At 35.2% G+C, this 19,786-nt stretch overlaps 1 protein-coding gene across 7 annotated transcripts in view; it reads right to left on the minus strand.

The window, feature by feature from the left end:
* The window catches only part of SLC4A10 (solute carrier family 4 member 10), a 294,893-nt gene that overhangs the window by 32,743 nt on the left and 242,364 nt on the right, over nt 1-19,786 (minus strand). For all 7 annotated transcript variants that reach the window (XM_019457640.2, XM_019457673.2, XM_019457667.2 and 4 more), the window contains 4 exons: nt 14,840-14,945; nt 8,686-8,847; nt 6,861-6,974; nt 5,654-5,815 (listed from right to left, as the gene is read on the minus strand). In XM_019457640.2, coding sequence (XP_019313185.1) covers nt 5,654-5,815; nt 6,861-6,974; nt 8,686-8,847; nt 14,840-14,945 — 544 coding nt within the window. The remainder of the gene's footprint in view (nt 1-5,653; nt 5,816-6,860; nt 6,975-8,685; nt 8,848-14,839; nt 14,946-19,786) is intronic.

The raw sequence follows: 19,786 nt of genomic DNA on the forward strand, positions 1-19,786 counted from the left end.
TCTAATAAACACAAAATACAATCCCCTCCCGATTTTGTTGTACAGTAATGGGAGCATCTTAATTTCATGTGAATCAAAGGAAATAAAGCAGTGCTGGCACTTCTACTAATTAATCATCATCCTTCTTGCGTTTCATTAAATATCTTAAAACTTGGTCTTTGTACCCAAATTATTAGCTGATAGGCATGACAGCCAAAGAGAAGTATCCCTTTGTCAGAGAGAGAACTCTGTACCTTCTAACATATTTCTGTAGATTTTTCTGAAATAAAGACAGAATCGGAGCTTTTATTCTCACTTTCATCCATGAATCACAGGAAATGGACATATGGGAGGAAAAGGGAGCATAGCAACAGGTGATGCTACACCAGACCCCACTAAAACCAACATGCAGCAAGACAAGAGGCCAGCCAAGAGGACCATCTGATACCCAGATGCCACTGCTGAAAAAATTCATTTCAAAGCTTGGCAGCAATTTCCTGCATCTGTCAAGTTAACCACATAAAAGACTATAGATTGACATGAAGAACCAGGCTGACAAAGAGGGCAAAAAAGAACATATCAAATGCCATAATCATCAAGAGAATGTGGTGCCAAATGAATGTTGCAAATGCATTCATTTACTCAAGTGATCTGAGATTGTATTGCTGTTTATTAAAAATGATGTCAAAAGAAGCCTGAACTGTCTACAGAAACATGTAGAAAAGCCCACAGTTGTATCTTAACAGAAACTTTCTTTTCTGTAACATAGTGTCTTTCTTTCCACTTTTAGAGAATGTACTTTAAAAAAAGGCAGTTATTTCTAATGCTTTTCAAAGGGATTCAGCTAACCTAGGCCTAGCCCACTTCTCCAGGTAAAAAACAAGAAGTGCTGGAGAGAGTATGGATTTGTATCCATATAGAATACAGATAATAATTTGCCTTCTCAAATTTTTACACTTGCATTTTGCAGCTTCTATCACTCCTGAATGACCCCAAAGACCATGAGGTGCAGTGAGTTGAAATTTTGCTAATTTGAGCCTCCTCATTCTGAAGGAGGAGGAGGAAGTCACTTAGTGAGTTGGGCCAACTTCTTCAGCTCAACACAGCTTTACTCTGTATGTAGTAACACTCTCAAAATGATATAAACATTTTTAATGGCATGAAAAAATGCCCTATAAGAAAACTACTTTGGTAATGGAAGTGAAGAAAAGGTGAAAAGATCTAAAATGTAAGTTTGGGAGACATACAAATGATGAATTCCAAGGTGACTTGGATATGTGATGTGGACTGAAATACACAATGTGGGGTCAACCAGGTGTTTGTTACAGAAACTAGAAAACATGATTCATTAAGCTTTTGGGGGGCATAATTCAACCAAGGCAAAAATGGGTTTTCAAGTGATAAAAAAAATTAGTAAAAGCTGAAAATGTGGTTAACTTGTGGTCTGGGGATATACTCAAGAAACACGTATCTTTTCCTGACAGTGTGGTTCAAGTCAAAGCCAAGAGACTGTGCAAACATTTCAGTGAAGCAACAGGTGGGGAGAGTAGCTATGGAACAAACCGTTACTCTGACTCAAGAATGTTCTGAGAATGTGATTTTTTTATTGTTATTAACAGGAAAATCAGCAGCAGCAGACCGCACTATACTGAAGCTTATAATGGTTAGAGGTTAAAAAAAAAAAGTGTTCAGTGTACGTAAAATATATCTTCACTGGAAGGAACTTGCTTTGCAAACATCCACATCTAAGGAGGAGGATGGGGTGTTCAGACTTACAGGGACCAAGAAAAGATTAATTCTTCTACTCATGGCAACATAGCAGAGCTTATGATGAAGTCAGACTTGCTCTATTATTTACTAAATCCAGGCTATGAAGGGATAAAATATAAAAATTTGATTGCATAGTCACTTATTTGTCTAATAAAAAATTAATTATAAATAATGTAATGTATTTTAGTAATTCAGCCTCAAGTTTATTTCAGGCTTTGGGGAGCCTGGGTGGCTCAGTCGGTTAAGCATCTGACTCTTGATTTTGGCTCAAGTCATGATCTCGCAGTTGTGAGTTCAAGCCCCATGTCAGACTCTGTGCTGACAGTGAGAAGACTGCTTGGGATTCTCTGTCTCCCTCTCTTTCTGCCTCTCCCCGGACCCCACAAAATAAATAAATAAAATTTAAAAAAATGAAATGTTTTAATGCTACATTTAATTCTACAAATGCAAGTACTTGAAAAGCCCACTTAAAAATGTTACATGATATTTTAGCTATTCTGCATAATATTTAAAGGGGAAATATAGTGTATTTGCTGAGTTGGAGCTTTGGAAAGACTGTGTATATCAAGGGCCTACCACAGGCTCATGAAGAAGGAGGAGCAGGTGTTATGTATTTATAAGGCTTGGAGACCTAGAAAGAACAAGGAAATGGAATGGCCAAAAAAGGTTATATTACCCTCAGCAATCTTCACTTACTTCTATATTTTGTTTCAATACAGTTCCATTAATATATAGGAAAAAATACTGCCTGTACTAGTTTAGCTGGTAGTCTTTATAAAGAATATTTTTTTAGTGAGATCAGTGGGATTTCTGCCTAATTATAAAGGCTAAAAACAAAAACAAAAAACCTAACTTACTTGAAAGGCTTACTTTCTTCCTAAAATAGGAGTCTTTTAGCTCATTTTAAAATGTGTAATATAATGAAATATATATACAGCCATCAAAAAGATAATGCAGATATATATTGGCATGGGATGACTACCATGTTAATGCTCTTACATGAAAAATAATACAAGTAACATATGTCATATGAAAATATATATTTGGGTATATATCAAAATTTTAACAATATAATCTCTAAGAAATGAAATTATGTTTTTCACTTTTGTCTTTTAACTTTTTATATTGTCTAATTTTTTTCATTTATTTTTTTTTAAAGTTTACTTATTTTTGAGAGAGACACAGAGAGCACACACACACACAAGTGGGGGAGGGGTAGAAAGAGAGGGAGAGAGAAAATCCCAAGCAGACTCTGCGCTGTCAGCTCAGAGTCCGATGTGGGGCTCAATTCCACAAACCAGGAGATCATGACCTGAGCCGAAATCAAGAGTTGGACACTTAACCGACTGAGCCACCTAGGTGCCTCTATTGTCTAATTTTTTTTTAATTTTTTAATGTTTATTTATTTTTGAGAGAGAGAGAGAGAGTGTGTGTGTGGACAGGGAAGGAGCAGAGAGAGAGGTAGACACAGAATCTGAAGCAGGCTCCAGGCTCTGATCTGTCAGCACAGAACCCAACGCGGGTCTCAAACTCACAAACTGCGAAATCAGGACCTGAGCCGAAGTCGGACGCTTAACCGACTGAGTCACCCAGGCGCCCCCCTATTGTCTAATTTTTACACCAAAAGCATATGTTACTTTACAATGAAAAATATAAAGATGCTTTCAGTTTTAAAAAATAAATCCGTGTCTGGGAAAAATGTTTTCCTACTTCTTAACAGAGTTAACAGACTAACAATATTCAACCTACAGTACTTACACACGTTTTATAGATCTATTTGATCAACTGTGTAACTTTCCTAATTAAGTTGTGGCAGTATTTGCTTTTGCAGATGACTGACATCTTAAAAGCAAATAATATTTTTGAATAATTGTTATTAAAGAAGTAGTCTATTAGACTTGGAAATCTGAATTCCTTGTTTTGAGGCCTGCACATCACTCAAAGTTTCCAATATTGAATGGTGTAGTTCAGTGGTATTTTGGATCCAGCTCGTATAGGCTTATGGGAACCAATAGTTTAATTTCCTAAATTTCTGCCTGCCAATTGATGTCACACTGGTAACTTGAAATGGGTCATGGTGGGAGTATTCACACCATGAAAATCAGCAAACATTATAAACCAGGGTCTCTCTTTTGTAAATGCAGAGAACTGGCTGTTAACCATGTACCAGCATACCACTTGTCTAGTTCCCAAGACTTTTCTGACATATTTTTGTAAAATTACCTTTCTAAAAAAAGTTTTTATTTAAATTCCAGTTAATTAACATGCAGTGTAATATTAGTTTCAGGTGTACAATACAGTGATTCAACACTTCCATGCATCACCCAGAGATCATCACAAGTGCACTCCTTAATCCCCATCACCTATTTCACCCATCCCCCACCCACCTCCCCTCTGGTAACCATCAGTGTGTTCTCTATAGTTAAGAGTCTGTTTCTTGTTTGTCTCTCTCTTTTTTTCCCTCCGCTCATTTGTTTTGTTTCTTAAATTCCACATAATTAAGAATTTTGTCTGACAAAAACAAAAAGTGAATTGAACACACTCCTTTTAAAAAAGGTTTGGAGCACTAGAGTTAGTTTCTACAAAGAGAATGAAGAATGCTCTTTGTTTTCAAACAGACACACATTTTCTCCAAAATATACACCAAATTCCTTCTTAGTAAGATTTATTACAAATAATTGTGCTTTCTTACATTAATGCCATTACTATTTTCCATCAAATAGTTCAATCACAGATTGTTTAATCCTTCTAACAAACATACTTATGAAATCCTGTAAAGTAAGATTTCTGTTGCTCTGACAAGGAAACTTTCCCTAGAGTTTAAAGAGTATGCGAAGATAGCAGGGAATTATCCCCACTATATCTGATACCAGAACAAAACAATTTGATTAATTGTGCATGTTCTGCTTTTATAAGTTTTGATTTAGATTTTTTTTGACCATTCATTGGTTTTGTTGATTTTATATAACATATTCCTAGAAGTGATAGTGCTTACATTAAATATCTCAGAAATACTGCACACCAGTGAACAACTTTGATTATTCACAGTTGCAAAATGACAGAGTCAGAATATAATAAATAAGATATATCCATATTTATTCTCTTTGTGTATAAAAAAGTCATTGAAATGTGCAATAAAACTCAGCTAAGAGATCACTTACAAACTATAACATTTATGGCTGGGTTTTCCATAATGTCATAGACATTATGGAAAGATGAATAACTAAAGCAAATGAGAAATACCTGAATATGTAATTTGTTCCAATAATGAAGGCAACCTAATAGACAATACTTAGGATCAAATAGAGAAGTAGAAGAATGGCATATACAAGACAAATTGGTAAAGCTGCACATCGCCAGAATGGATTGTTATTTCACTAAATTGTTTTAAACATGGTAAAGGTACAGCCTTGGCAATGTGTATTTTAAGTTCTGGAAGTAAGGTTTCAGAGTGTAGGCTCAGCCAAGCACTATAAATACATTAAAAAATTAAAAATTAGGGGCGCCTAGGTGGCTTGGTCGGTTAAGCGTCCGACTTCAGCTCAGGTCATGATCTCACGGTCCGTGAGTTCGAGCCCCGCGTCGGGCTCTGTGCTGACAGCTCAGAGCCTGGAGCCTATTTCAGATTCTGTGTCTCCCTCTCTCTCTGCCCCGACCCTGTTCATGCTCTGTCTCTCTCTGTCTCAAAAATAAATAAACGTTAAAAAAATTAAAAAAATTAAAAATTAATTAATTTTAAGCTCATTGTAAGACAAAGTGTCATGAATACAGACAATAAACATTGCAAACCTGAAAACATTATCTTAATATTTCACTATACAAATGAACAGGCAAAGTATAATAAATATCAATCGACATCCATTAAGTCATGAGCATTTGCATTAAAATGGATGTTAAAATATACCTTTAGCTTATGCTCTTTTCTGTTGATGATGACAGCTGTAATCTGTTGGTCCATAAAAATTAGAATAGTACAGAGCAAAGCTGGAATGATAGCAGCTATTACTGTCCACCATGGATTTGGACCTAAAGGTGTAACAAACCAGCCACGATCATCTCTGGTAGGCTACAGGAAACAAAAGAATGTATATAGTTAGTCACTGGATTAATGAATACCTAATCAAATTAAGTCTTACAGATGCTACCAGGAAAGCACCAATTATACACCGATATGCTGTGTGTGAGCTACATTTAATAAAAATAGGAATATCCACAAAGCATTTATAAGGTACAAGGCACTAGTCTAAGTGCTTTAAATATTTTAACTCTTTTTTTGTTCAAAACATTCTAAAGAAGATACAGATAATAAAATTGAGGCATAGAAGGGCCTAGTAAGTTGTCCAAGATCCCAAAGGTAGTAAGTGGTGGAGACAGAATTTAAACTCTGACTGGCTCAAAAATCTATGTTCTTAATCAACACCTATAGTAAATAAAATAATGTTAATATTTATAATTTGCAGTTGACAAATTTATTTACATTTATAAATAGCACATTGACAAATGTGTATAATTCTTATATGTGTGCACAGGCCATTATGTGAAAAGAGCATAAAGACGCTTGGTCCTTTCCGGAGTTCAGGGAATGCTTCTGAACATTGCTGGTGCCTGAGATGAGTCCCAAAGGAATTCATTTTGACAATTCTTTGAGGACCTCCCCATCCCTGTCTGACAGGTGAGAAAACTGAGGCTCACAGAGGTTAAGTAACTGGCCCAAGAATTGCTTACTTATTAACATGGTCAGAATTCCAGTCCAGACCTAATTTTACCTCTTTCCCAAGGCCTATCCACTGCGCAATTTTGCATCAAAATAACGCATTTTTCCCTTAGTTTCAAAATGTGTCCTTATCTTTCAGGAGTGTTGCATATAGATATTCCTACTAGAATAATTGACAGAAAAATTTTTCAATTAACCTCTAGATAACACTTCTTTTTTTTTTTCTTTTTAATATTAAACCAAAATTTTTACTCATGCAGTGGGCATTTTATTGAATGCTCTATTACCCTCTATTCCTTATATTTTCATGAAAATCTCAAGTACTAGGGTTACAGCTATCATCTAAATGAACATGCAGAGATGGAGACATAGATAGTAAATTCTACGATAACTTCACCTTGAAAACACTTGGTACTTGTAGTTTTGGAGATGGAATCCCAATGGCATAGTCAATTAAAACCATACACAGAATTGTAAGAAAGACAGCAAAGTCACTCACTATGGATCGAACCTAAAAATGATGAAAACACTTGTCACTTAAAGAACTATAAATAGTAAGGAGTACTCAAGAACACTATTCAGAATCACAATTTATAAACACTTTATGACATAATATCACAATATTATATTTGATGCATATTATAATATTACAATTAGCTCTGTCAGAGCCTGAGTATATATTTATGTATTCTGTCATTAAGATGGATATGCACTCAACCTTTCTAGAATCAGGCATTCTGTAATAGTTACATGGTGATTGTGCTGTTTTCAGAATTTATTTAAAATCTAGGTTTATTAAGTGCATCAATATTTAATACACAGAATAAGATTGCATGGCCAGCATTAGGCTGAATTTTAGGATTCTTTCTCCCAAGGGTACCATTTTAATATCATAATCTAAAGCACAATAAAAGAATCTATTTATATTGAAGAAGCAGAATATTTTAGTTAGTTTATCTGCGTGTTAAGTATGGAAGCAGGGAATGTGTACAACAGAGCGGAAAAAATTTAAAGTTATTCTGTATAAGCTAGTTCTTTTTCCTTTTTTTAAAAAAATTAATTCCAGTGTAGTTAACATACAGTGTTATAGTCATTTCAGGTGTTCAATACAGTGATTCAACAATTCCACACATCACCCAGTCCTCATCAAGATATGTGTATACCAGTTTTTAAAGCCATTTTCCATTTATTTAAAAAAAATTTTTTTGAAGTTTATTTATTTTTCAGAGACAGAGAGGGACAAGGCGTGAATGGTGAGGGGCAGAGAAAGGAGACACAGTATCTGAAGCAGGCTCCAGGCAAGGAGCTGTCAGCATACAGCCCGACACAGGGCTCGAACCATAGACACGGAGATCATGAACTCAGTCGAAGTTGGCTGCTTAAGCGACTGAGCTACCCAGAGGCCTCAAGCCATTTCTCATTTATAAAGCCACTGTGGATTAATTAAATTGAGCTCTGGGGAGGGGAAAGGAATTAATCTTCCACCTTAGGGAAAGAAGAGGTGACAAAAACAGAAGTTTTACCTGGAAGAAACAGTTCTTAAAACATTTTCCTAGAGTGGAATTTTGATCATAATCTTTAGCTCATCCCTAAAAAGCTTGTTTTCTTGTTTCTTTTCTTTTTTTTTCTTTTTTTTTTCTTTTTGGCTGAGTCAGACATTATAGGTGTTACTTTGCAGTGTTAAATATTGAACTAAGCTGTTTCTCTGTTTACTTTCCTCTCCAAATATGCAGATGCAAACGTGGTGGGTTAGGGGGAGGGACTGACACTTTAAAAATGAAAAAGAGAATAGTGTTCCAATGAGTCTTGCAGGGGCTTTCCCAATTAGAGAATGTAACAGTGGCTCCTATGAGGTATCTGTCAGGCTGGAATAGTTCCCACTGTTCACTGGGCAAGAAAGTGACAATCAGTAATGCAGTGTGTGCTTTTGATTTCCAAAAGCGTAAGTGGGAAAGTGGGAGCTTATCTTTGGGATCTGAAGTTAGAATAAAAGCCCAGAGGGAACATGCAGTCCCAGCACCTGGATCACAAAGGATCCTAGCACCTCTCTCATCGCACCTGACTCCTAACCTGGCAAGCTCCTTCACATTAAAAAAAAAAAAAAAAAAAAAAAAAGCCTTTTAGTGGCTCCTTTTAGGACAGCAATTGCTATTTCTTTTGTCTTAAAACCCATATGACTATAACATACTTCGTGTTGATCAGGAAAATTGTAGTCGAAGTACCTTGGTTGGAAAATAGCGGCTGGTCTTGAACTGCTTCAGGGTGGCTGACAGAGTAACTGTGGAAAAGAACAGGATCACTGACCAAAACAGAACATCTGGGACATATGGGTGATCATGGCCACAGGCTCGTCCAACATATTCTCCATGCAACGATTTGCATTCCTGCCAGAGGAAGTAAAACAAATGGAGCAAATAAGGGGAAAAAAGGACACATTTCTTTCAGAAAACTAACATCTTAAGATCAATCTCAATGATTGAACAGAGTAAACTTCATGAATTCTATTTGAATAGGTAGTGAGCAATTTTAGAGATTTAGATTATGTTAAAACTGAACACAAACCACTTACAACATTTTTTTGCTTTTTAAAAATTAAATTTAAATCTACAAAACTAATTGACTACCAATCAATGTATATTTAACCCAATCTCCACGAAGTTCCTAACACTAGATTTATTGAAAGTATGACAGGCTTGATGAGTGGTAACTAGGGTGAACACCATGCCAAACCATTTAAATATATGATCTTAATTGATTTCTACATCCACCCTATAAAATAGGGAGATGTCATTATTTCTATTTATGTCTGAGGAATCTGAGACATAGAGAAATTAAGTAATTTGCCATGGCCTCACTGCTGCTGGGTAGCAGAGCTTTGAGACAAACATGGTGCCTGTGGTGGGAATATTATTGCACAGTAAAGAAGAACAGTGGTTTTGTAGAATTATCTAGTCCAAAAGCTACCAAGAAAAACGAGAAAGGCAACAAGAAAACTATGATATATTGCTACTTAAAATAAAATTGGGAGTCAAAGATGGAGCTCAAAATTAGGTTACAGAACAAAAGAGAAAGAGTTACTATGTGAGTAAGGCAAAGTTCATATTTATTATGACTTGTCCTTGATCTAATATTGTTTTTTTTCCTGGTATGTATTTTTATAAGCCCCTGAAGGATCATTCTAATTACTACCTTAGCCAGGAGGTGGCAGCAAAGTCAAAAAAATTTCTTTTCTCCAAGAAAAACAGCATTTTGAACATTAATAATTTGAATTGAAATAAAAAATTATTTTAAACTCATTTTGATTTCTCTTATATTAAAGATCCTATTACTGAAGTATTTTTTTTTCCAACACAGAGAAAATAGTGCTTTACGTGATCCAGTGACCTTATTAGTACTTGAGATATTCTGGACCTACACAGAAATTGAATTGCACCAGGGTACAGAAAGATCTTAGAGAAAAATATGGACTGAGGACTGATCAGCAGCAGACTCTGCCCAGTCCAGAGTCTGGATTCCTTGTATAGCAGAAAATGAATACCTTTAAAAGATTTTGGAATAGGTCACAGATAATCACATTATCCAAAAACAAACCAACAGCCAATAAAATCTATTTGGGACAGCTACCCCTAAGGCTAGAATTCTTGAGAAATATTGTTAGCTTACCTTATAATTATTTTTTAAAAAATTGTGTTCCCTTTTCTAATTTAGCTGCAAATATCTTCCTTGCTAGCCAAAGTTGAAATTCTAATTATCCATATTAAGCTAATACAGAGCACAATAATTTGGATAATTAAAAGACCAAAGAAACCACACCCTCCCAGCCTTACTTATGGTTTTAATTTTCCTTCTGTCAAAACTCTTAAAAAATATACAAAGTACCAAAAGTGAATCATTGCATTTTTAGTCTCTTCTCTTGCTCCTCTCCAGAGATGCTGGTAGAGCAAAATTATTAAGCAAAGTCATGATTACACAGAATGGCTAAATACAAACAGGAGCTAGGAGATGAGTTGCAAACACATCATCTATAGATTTGTGCCCATCTTCAGTCTTTTGTGCCAATATAAAAGTCTTCTAAATATTCCTTGGACTTGGCTGGGTCTTCTTCTCAACTCTTAAGAACATAGATGCCATTTAAAGGAGCATTCAGTGCTCATATAATCTATAATAAATTGCCAATAGCTTGCCTTGTTACTTTAATTCAAAGCAAATTTGAAAAGGGTGGGGTTTTTTTCTTCCTTTGTAGAGGGTAGTATGCTATTTAAAAATAAAAATCGTGACCTACAAATTTCTACATTAATTTTCTGGTTTATACTAACTATACCCCAAACACAAACACACACACACATGAACCACTTATTTTATTAATAAGAAATTTAAGTTGACATTATCATCTTCCTCCTTATATACATACAAGCGAAATATGTAATTCTAGCACTGAGACAATTCTTAGCCAATTTTTAGTCAATTGCTCGTGAATATTTTTTTTTAATATATGAAATTTATTGTCAAATTGGTTTCCATACAACACCCAGTGCTCATCCCAAAAGGTGCCCTCCTCAATACCCATCACCCACCCTCCCCTCCCTCCCACCCCCCATCAACCCTCAGTTTGTTCTCAGTTTTTAATAGTCTCTTATGCTTTGGCTCTCTCCCACTCTAACCTCTTTTTTTTTTTTTCCTTTCCCCCCCCCCGCCATGGGTTTCTGTTAAGTTTCTCAGGATCCACATAAGAGTGAAACCATATGGTATCTGTCTTTCTCTGTATGGCTTATTGCTCGTGAATATTTTAAACCTTGCCTAGGAATGACTGATTTTGAAATACTGTTAATATATATGTATATTATCATATACATATATATATATATATATATATATATATATATATATGAAACCTACGTATCCTAACTTGCCATAAAAGACCTGAGTTAAACATTATACATGATAGCCAAGATATGAAAATAACCTATATGTCTGTTGATGGATAAATGGATGGAGAAAATGTGGTATAAATATACAGTGGAATATCATTCACCCTTAAAAAAGAAGGAAATCCTGTCATTTGCAAACAACATGGATGAACCTGAAGGAGACTATGCTAAGTGAAATAAGCCAGACATGGAATGACAAATACTTTATGACTTCGCTTATATATGGAATCTAAAAAGTCAACCTCATAGAAGCAAAGAGTAGAGTGGTGATTACCAAGGACTATGGGGGATGAAGAAAGGAAAATAGGGAAATATTGGTCAGAGGGTCTAAAGCTTCAGTTGTGTGGGATGAATAAATTCTGAAAATCTAATATATAACATGGTGAATATGATTAATAATACTGTATCATATAGTTCAAAATTGCTAGGAGAGTAGACCTTAATAATTCTCACCAAAGGGAAATAAAAAGGAAAAGAAAGGAAAAGAAAAAAAAAAGAAAAAGGAAAGGAAAAGAAAAAAAAAGAAAAGGAAAGGAAAGGAAAGGAAAGAAAAGAAAAAAGGTAACTATGTCAGGAGACAAGTATGTTAACCAGCTTAATTGTGGTCATCCTTTCACAATGTATACGTATATGAACACATCATGTTGTACATTTCAAATAGATACAATTTTTATTTGTCAAACATACCTCAATAAAGCTGAAAAACAAAATGAACCAAAATAAAACACTTGCATTAAGTAGTAAATTTGTGACATGGAACTACTTTTCAAAACAATCATTGAGGGGCGCCTGGGTGGCTCAGCCAGTTAAGCGTCCGACTTCGGCTCAGGTCATGATCTCAGGGTTTGTGAGTGCGAGCCCTGCCTCGGGCTCTGTGCTGACAGCTCGGAGTCTGGAGCCTGCTTTGGATTCTGTGTCTCCTTCTCTCTCTGCCCCTCCCCCACTTGTGCTCTATCTCTATCAAAAATAAATAACTGTAAAAAAAATTTAAAAAACAATCATTGAATGTTTATTGAATACTTACTATGCATATAGCAGTTTGGGAGAATCAAAGAAAGCTAAAATTCTTCACCCTTGCAGAGTTAGCAAGGCATAAATTACAATTCATGAGATATGTAACAATTCAATAAAAACTTTTCAAATGAATAACGTATAAAGTAAATGTTATATCACTATTTTTATAAAACCAGTTATGATAGCCATTAGCACAGTGTTTTATTAATAAAATGCTTTTGGTGATGCTGGGGATTACACTGAAAAAACACCCAGCAATTATAATCAAGACAAAAAAATTTAATGGTTTTCATTGACTTAAAAATTACAAGATTCATTGTATAGCATTCCCTTTGGTGATAAAGGCTATTTCTGGTCAAGATTAGCAATTACCCATTGCAAAAACTGCTTTTAACTAATGAAAAATAATATGAAAATTTCTGCCAGAATGTTAACACCTAGTACAGAAAAAAAAAAAAAAAAAGTGCAAGATTTGCTTTGATTGCAAAATATTTCTTTACTGTACTCTGCTTGACCCTAAAACTTTTAATATCTAAAATTAACTCATTGCCAGCCAGATCAATTGTGCTATGAGTCTCTTAGAAAGTTATTAAGGATTTTCCATTACATAGAATGAATATTATTATTTAACATTAAATTATTAAGAGAATATATATTACACATAGAGTAAATTATCATGTTAAATAATCTAGAGATTAAATTACTGGGTGTCTGTACTGAAGAGGACACCAAGATGAGTACATAAGGGACGTTTAGATGTAATATCTTTATAGTCTACCAAAGGGAATATAAATGGAAGATACACTGCTGACTAGATCAACCACAATCCCATGTCTAAATTCTAAGTAACTGTAGCATTCTTTCTTGTTCAACATTTCTTTTATTGGTCCATTTAAATGGCTCTCCAAAAGGAAACAGTTTGGTAATGTTATTTTTCTAGGGACAAGTAGATGGAACAGAATTAAATGTTATTGTAACAGAAAAAAACAAGAATAAGTGAAAGTTTATTCTAGAGAAAATAACTAGTATAAGAAAAAATATAGGTCATAAAATAAATATAGGTCATAAAATATAGGTCAAGATAGAATTTTAAACTGAGTAAGCAATTTGATTTTCATTCTGAAAGAAAACATTTCATGGGGGAAATTTGCAGAACTAGGCAATAGGTCAAATGTTCCTATAGGTATCATACTTAGAGTTTTACAATATTTGAAAAACAAAAAAATGATTTCTAGGAGCACCTGGGTGGCTCAGTCAGTTAAGCATCTGACTCTTTCTTTCAGCTTAGGTCATGATCTCATGGTTTGTGAGATTGAGCACCACCCCCCACCCCCAACCCCCGCTCCCAGTCAGGCACTCACGGCACAGAACCTGCTTGGAATTCTCTCTCTTCCTCTCTCTCTGCCCTTCCCCTGCTCATGTATGCATGCATGCACACACACACTCTCTCTCTCTTTCTCAAAATAAATAAATGAACTTAAAAAAAAAAAGATTTCTATGTTCCACTAACGGGCTCACTTGCTAAAATAGGTGTTTCATTCAATGAATTAGTATTCATATAGTATTATAATGATGGTTATGGAATTTGAGCTTATACAGGTTAGTAAAGTGGCAGGAGCTATGGATTGTAATGTTTGTAACTAGAATAATTCAGATTCTATTTAACATTTAGTAAAAGCAGAACACTCAATTTCTCCAGTTATGATTAGATTGAACAGAAGAATGCAAATACAGATGGAAAAAGAGGTGCACAGACATTATAAGAGATTAGGAATAAATGAGAAATGCAGCTATGGGGTGGGGGAGGGGCAGAATCACAAAACAGAGGAAAGACAAAATTTTCCTTTCTTTTAAGTACAGGATTTAACCCTGATAGGGAAAAAATCATTGCCATTCCTTTCCTTGAGTGAGAGATAAGAAGAAAATGTAAGTAAGAAAGCCCTTCCTGAGGAAGGCGTCAGAATTTTGTTAATAGTGATTTTGTTCTTCCTAAGACTTCAATATTTATACTAAAATATTAACAAACATCCCCTCCCCCTCAGCATATTCTGAACAGCTGGAGCAGGATTACAGAGTGAAATAAAAGCATTCTGGGCTCTTTACACAGAAGGCCGACTTACTTCTGCCATATGGTTTCATTTAGGTCAACACCACTCTTATTTAATGTGCCTTCAGTTAATCTGGCCAAATTATGATTGCTCTTAGAGTAACTCAGGCCTACTAACTATTAGTAAAACTTAATAATGAAAGAAAACCCCAGTTTGCTAATGAAAACCTAAAAACGAAATTAAAATTAACACAAAACTATTACTTGTATAATAGTTATGCATTCAAAATAATTTACCTTAGTGGCAATAATTCATTCAAAATGTCAACAAAAGCCCTTACAGTAGTAAGATCCAATATATGATTTATTTTTCAGTGTTTAACTTACCGACACAGTTAGGTTCTCCCAAATTATGTCAGAAGCAGAAATATTGGACTCCCTCCATTCCTTCAATGTATCATTGCTAGGATTATGCGGTTCTACACAGTTACACCTGAAAAGGCAAAATAAGTGTCTTTTGTGAACTAAGTACCTTTTGTCACTGTACTTGAAACAAATGTGTGATGGGTTCTTCTTCTCCAGTTATAACTTTCCTCTATCTGAGAGAAAAGTAGTTAGGTCATCCTAAACTCCAAGACAGAAAGCATGATAGATATATTGTTATCTAGACATTAGACTACTCTATAGTACTTCCTCAAATGAGAGAGGTCATTTCCTCTCTGTCCCAGTGACAGGAAATCCCTAAATGTATTGGTTAGAACACAAGGCTTTTGGGGGCTTTTGAAACCAGGAGGCCTCCTAGCCTTTACCATGACAATTTGCCCCTAAATTGTAAGTCATGTGGTAAAAATGATAAATATCCAAATCTATTATTATAAATTACTATTTTTATTAATATTATATAACCATATCAATTAAAGTTGTAGTTAATTTATATTCTAAAAGTCATTTATAGGGGCGCCTGGGTGGCTTGGTCGGTTAAGCGTCCGACTTCGGCTAAAAGTCATTTATAGTTTTACTAATTAGGCTGAAGCAAGTACTCTAGGTATCAAAAAATCTATCAGTACATGAAAGCTTTTTTTTTTTTAATTTTTTTTTAATGTTTATTTATTTTTGAGACAGAGAGAGACAGAGCATGAATGGGGGAGGGGCAGAGAGAGAGGGAGACACAGAATCAGAAGCAGGCTCCAGGCTCTGAGCCATCAGCCCAGAGCCTGACGCGGGGCTCAAACTCACGAACCGCGAGATCGTGACCTGAGCTGAAGTCGGACGCTCAACCAACTGAGCCACCCAGGCGCCCCACGAAAGCTTTTTTTAATACCTACTATATAGAAGGTAAGATAATGAATGCCAGGTGGGGATAAGAGAAGAGGGAAAATGCAAGATTTGGGCATAGTACCGTTATTATGTAATAGAAAACAGTTTTTGACTCCACGATTCTTTATAACTTTATAAATAAATCAGAAGAAGACACAAGCAAAAATTACCAACAGATTAATGGTCTCAGATGTTAGTTTCAATTTACAAATTGTATGTTTCCAAAAATTCATTCATAAGCTGACTATTTGTCCTTCAGAAAACAGTTTCTTACAGAAGCATTTTACAAAAATGGTGGTTGGACTCCCAGATTAACCCATATATATATATTGCATAACTTAAAAGTTATTTGGACTGCTGTATTAGTGGTATTAATCAAACTGTAGAACCTGACTACCATTACTAACATTATTTCTGTAGAAAATATCTTATATTCTACTTGGTAAATCCCTCTGCCTAATTAGACAATAGTCTCTCTTATGTCTTCTACTTCAGACACTTATTCGTTCACTTATTCTTCAAAGAATATCGGGTGTCTATTTATTATTGCAAGAGACTCTACTTGACACACAAAAACCATGCTTCCTGCTCTCACTAAGGAAGATTAGAAGATTCCTCGGCTGGGCTCACTTGGGGTTGGACCTCTAAGAGGGTAAAGTGTTCCAGCGAGAAAATTGGTGACAAAGGCTTTAAGGGACTGGGATATAGAAGCATTGGCTACTATGGGCAACTGCAGTGACCCCCATGGTAGCAGAGGGAGAGATATAGCAAAAGGGAAACAAAGGAGCCTGAGATGCAGTAGTAGACATACATTAATGCAATTTATTTAAAACTATAGGTTACTAAGTCCCAGGCACAGGCTGGCTGTACATAAAGCTCTATTCTTTGCTGGCTGCATGGCCATGGGAAGACCACTCACACACTCTAAATCTTGGTTTCCAACTGCAATAAAGTCTTGCTCAGGAGAATCCCAAAGAAAGTCTGGACTAAGAGAAGGGCTCATACTAAGCAAAGAAGTACAGTAAGAGGTAAAGCTGAAGATGTTGAAAATAATTGAGAGTCTGACCATACACTTGATTCCAGATATCCTCCCTCTACAACTATACACTAATACTTCCCTTCTCCAGAAAAGTTATATTTCCCTCCCCCCAACAAAAAAAGGTTAGAGTTTCCCAGAATCTTTAGTCAAGCTGATTAGTAAGGTCTTCTGCTGTACAAAGCCAGTCCATAAGGAGTAGGAGATATGGCTGTTATTTCAAATGTGCCAATCCCATCACAAAGTAATGAGACACATGAAATAGGCCTAAAGAAAAGAAAAAATGAATCTGTAAAAACTCATCTTAAAGAAATAAAGGAATATGAATTACCTGTCATAGAATTAAAATAACCATGATAAGGACTCTCCATGAACTCAAGAAAACAATGCACAAACAAAATGAGAATATCTGCAAAGAGATAGAAAATACTAAAAAGAACCAAACAGAAATTTTGGAGCTAAAAAATATGATGACTAGACTGAAAAATTATCTAGAGCAATTCAACATTAAGCTCAATCCAGCAGAAGACTCAGTGAACTCAAAGATAAGCCATTTGAAATTTTCTAGTCAGAAAAAAACAGAATGAAAAACAAAATGAAGAAAGCCTAAGAATTATATGAAATACTATTAAGCAGACCAATATATACATTATGGAAGTCCCAGAAGAAAAAGAAAGAGAATAAGGAACAAAAAGCTTACTTAAAGAAAGCTTTCCAAATCTGAAGGGAAACTGACATCCAGATTTAAGAAGCCCATAGAACTTCAATCACAGTGAATTCAAAGAAATCCACACTGAGACACATTATAATTAAACTGTCAAAAGTCAAAGAGATAGAATTCAGAAAGCAGCAAGAGAAAAGCAATTCACGTGTAAGAGAACCTCTATAAGACTTTCAGTGGATTTTTCAGCAAGAACTTTGTAGAAGGGAGTAGGATGATATAGTCAAAGTGCTGAAAGGGAATCTATCAACCAAGAATGCTATGTCTGGCAAAACTGTTCTTCAGAAATGAAGGAGAAATAAAAACGTTCCAGAACTGGGGGCAGGAGAGTGGGGTGGGGGAAAGCTGAGGGAGTTCATCACCACTAGACCTACTTTGCAAAAATGCTGAAGGAAATTCTTCAGTGTGAAGCAAACAGACCCTGAAAAGCAACACAAAAGTATATGAAAGTATACAGACACAAAAGATTACTATAATGGAGGTGTGTCAAAAATCGCTTTTTAAACTTTATTTATTTCGAGAGAGACAGTGAGAGAGAGAGAGGAGGAGGGGTGCAAGGAGAGGGAGAAGGAGAGAGAATCCCAAGCAGGCTCCACATTAAGTGAGGAGCCTAACACAAGTCTTGAACCCACGAGCCATGAGATCATGACCTGAGCCTAAGTCCAACACCCAACTGACTGAGCCACCCATGTGCCCCCCAAATCACTTTTAATCCTGATCTAAAAGTTAAAGAACAAAAGACTAAAAAATCACCTATTTTACCCATCCTCCCATCCACCTCCCCTCTGGTAACCATCAGTGTGTTCTCTATAGTTAAGAATCTGCTTCTTGGTCTCTCTCTCTCTCTCTCTCATTTCCCCTTTGCTCATTTGTTTTTTTCTTAAGTTCTCAACACCTCACTTTAAACAATGCATAGCATCCTGACAGAAGAGAAATAAGGAAACAGAAGACTTAAACAACACTATAGACCAAATGAACCTAACAGCGTATATAGAATATTTCAGCCAACAGCAGCAGAATACAGTTTTCTCAAGTACATACAAAATATGCTCCAGAACAGATCACATGTTATGTCACAAAGCTACGCATAACAAATTTAAAAAGACTGAAATCATACTAAATATATTTTCCAACCACAATGTAATAAAACCAGAAAACAGTAAGAGAAAGAAAACCAGAAAAATCACATGGAAATGAAACAACACACTCTTGAACAATGAATGAATCAAAGAAGATATCAAAAGAAAAGTTAGGAAATATCTTGATACAAATGAAAATGAAAATACAATATAATGAAACTTATGGTATACAGCAAAAGCAGTATTGAGAAGGAAGTTTATAGCAGTAAATGCCTACATTAAAAATGAGGACAAATCTCAAACAACCTAACTTTAAATCACAAGGAACTAGAAAAAGAAGAACAGACTAAGCCTAAAGTTAGCAGAGGAAAGGAAATAATAACAATCAGAGCAGAAATAAATGAAAGGGATTAGAAAAACAATAGAAAAGATCAATGAAACAGAGTTTGTGTTATGAAAAGATCAATGAAAGTGACAAATTTTTAGCTAGACTAAGGCAAAAAATAGAGAAGACTCAAGCCTGGAAATGAAGGAGAAGGCATTACAACTGATGGCTCTGAAATTAAAAGCTATTAAGAGATTACTATGAGCAATTATATGTCAACAAATTGGATAACCTAGAAGAAATGGACAAATTCCTAGAAGCAGGCAATCTACCAAAACAGAATCATGGAGAAATAGAAATTTTGAACAGACCTATAACTCGTAAGGAGACTGATTCAGTAATAAAAAATCTCCCAACAAAGAAAAGCCCATGACCAGATGGCTTCACTGGTGAATTCTACCAAACATTTAGAGAAGAAGTGATGTTAATCCTTTTCAAACTCTTTCACAAAGCTGGCAAAGAAGGAGCACTTCTAAGTTCGTTTTATGAGGTCAGCATTACCCTGATACCAATGCCAGGAAAACATTCTATAAGATAAGAAAACTGTAAGGCCATATCTCTGATGTATATTTAAGCAAAAATCCCCAATAAAATACCAGCAAACCAAATTCAACAGTACATTAAAAGGATCATACATCATGAGCAAGTGAAATTTATCCTTGGATTGCAAGGGTGGTTCAACATAGAGACATTCATCAGTATGATATACCACATTAATAGAATAAAATATAAAAATCATATGATCATCTTATTAAATGCATAAAAGGCACTTGACAAACTCAACATCCTTTCATGA

Source organism: Panthera pardus, unplaced genomic scaffold (genome assembly GCF_024362965.1).
Source record: "Panthera pardus isolate Hobbes unplaced genomic scaffold, ASM2436296v1 HiC_scaffold_10, whole genome shotgun sequence".
Lineage (NCBI taxonomy): Eukaryota > Metazoa > Chordata > Mammalia > Carnivora > Felidae > Panthera > Panthera pardus.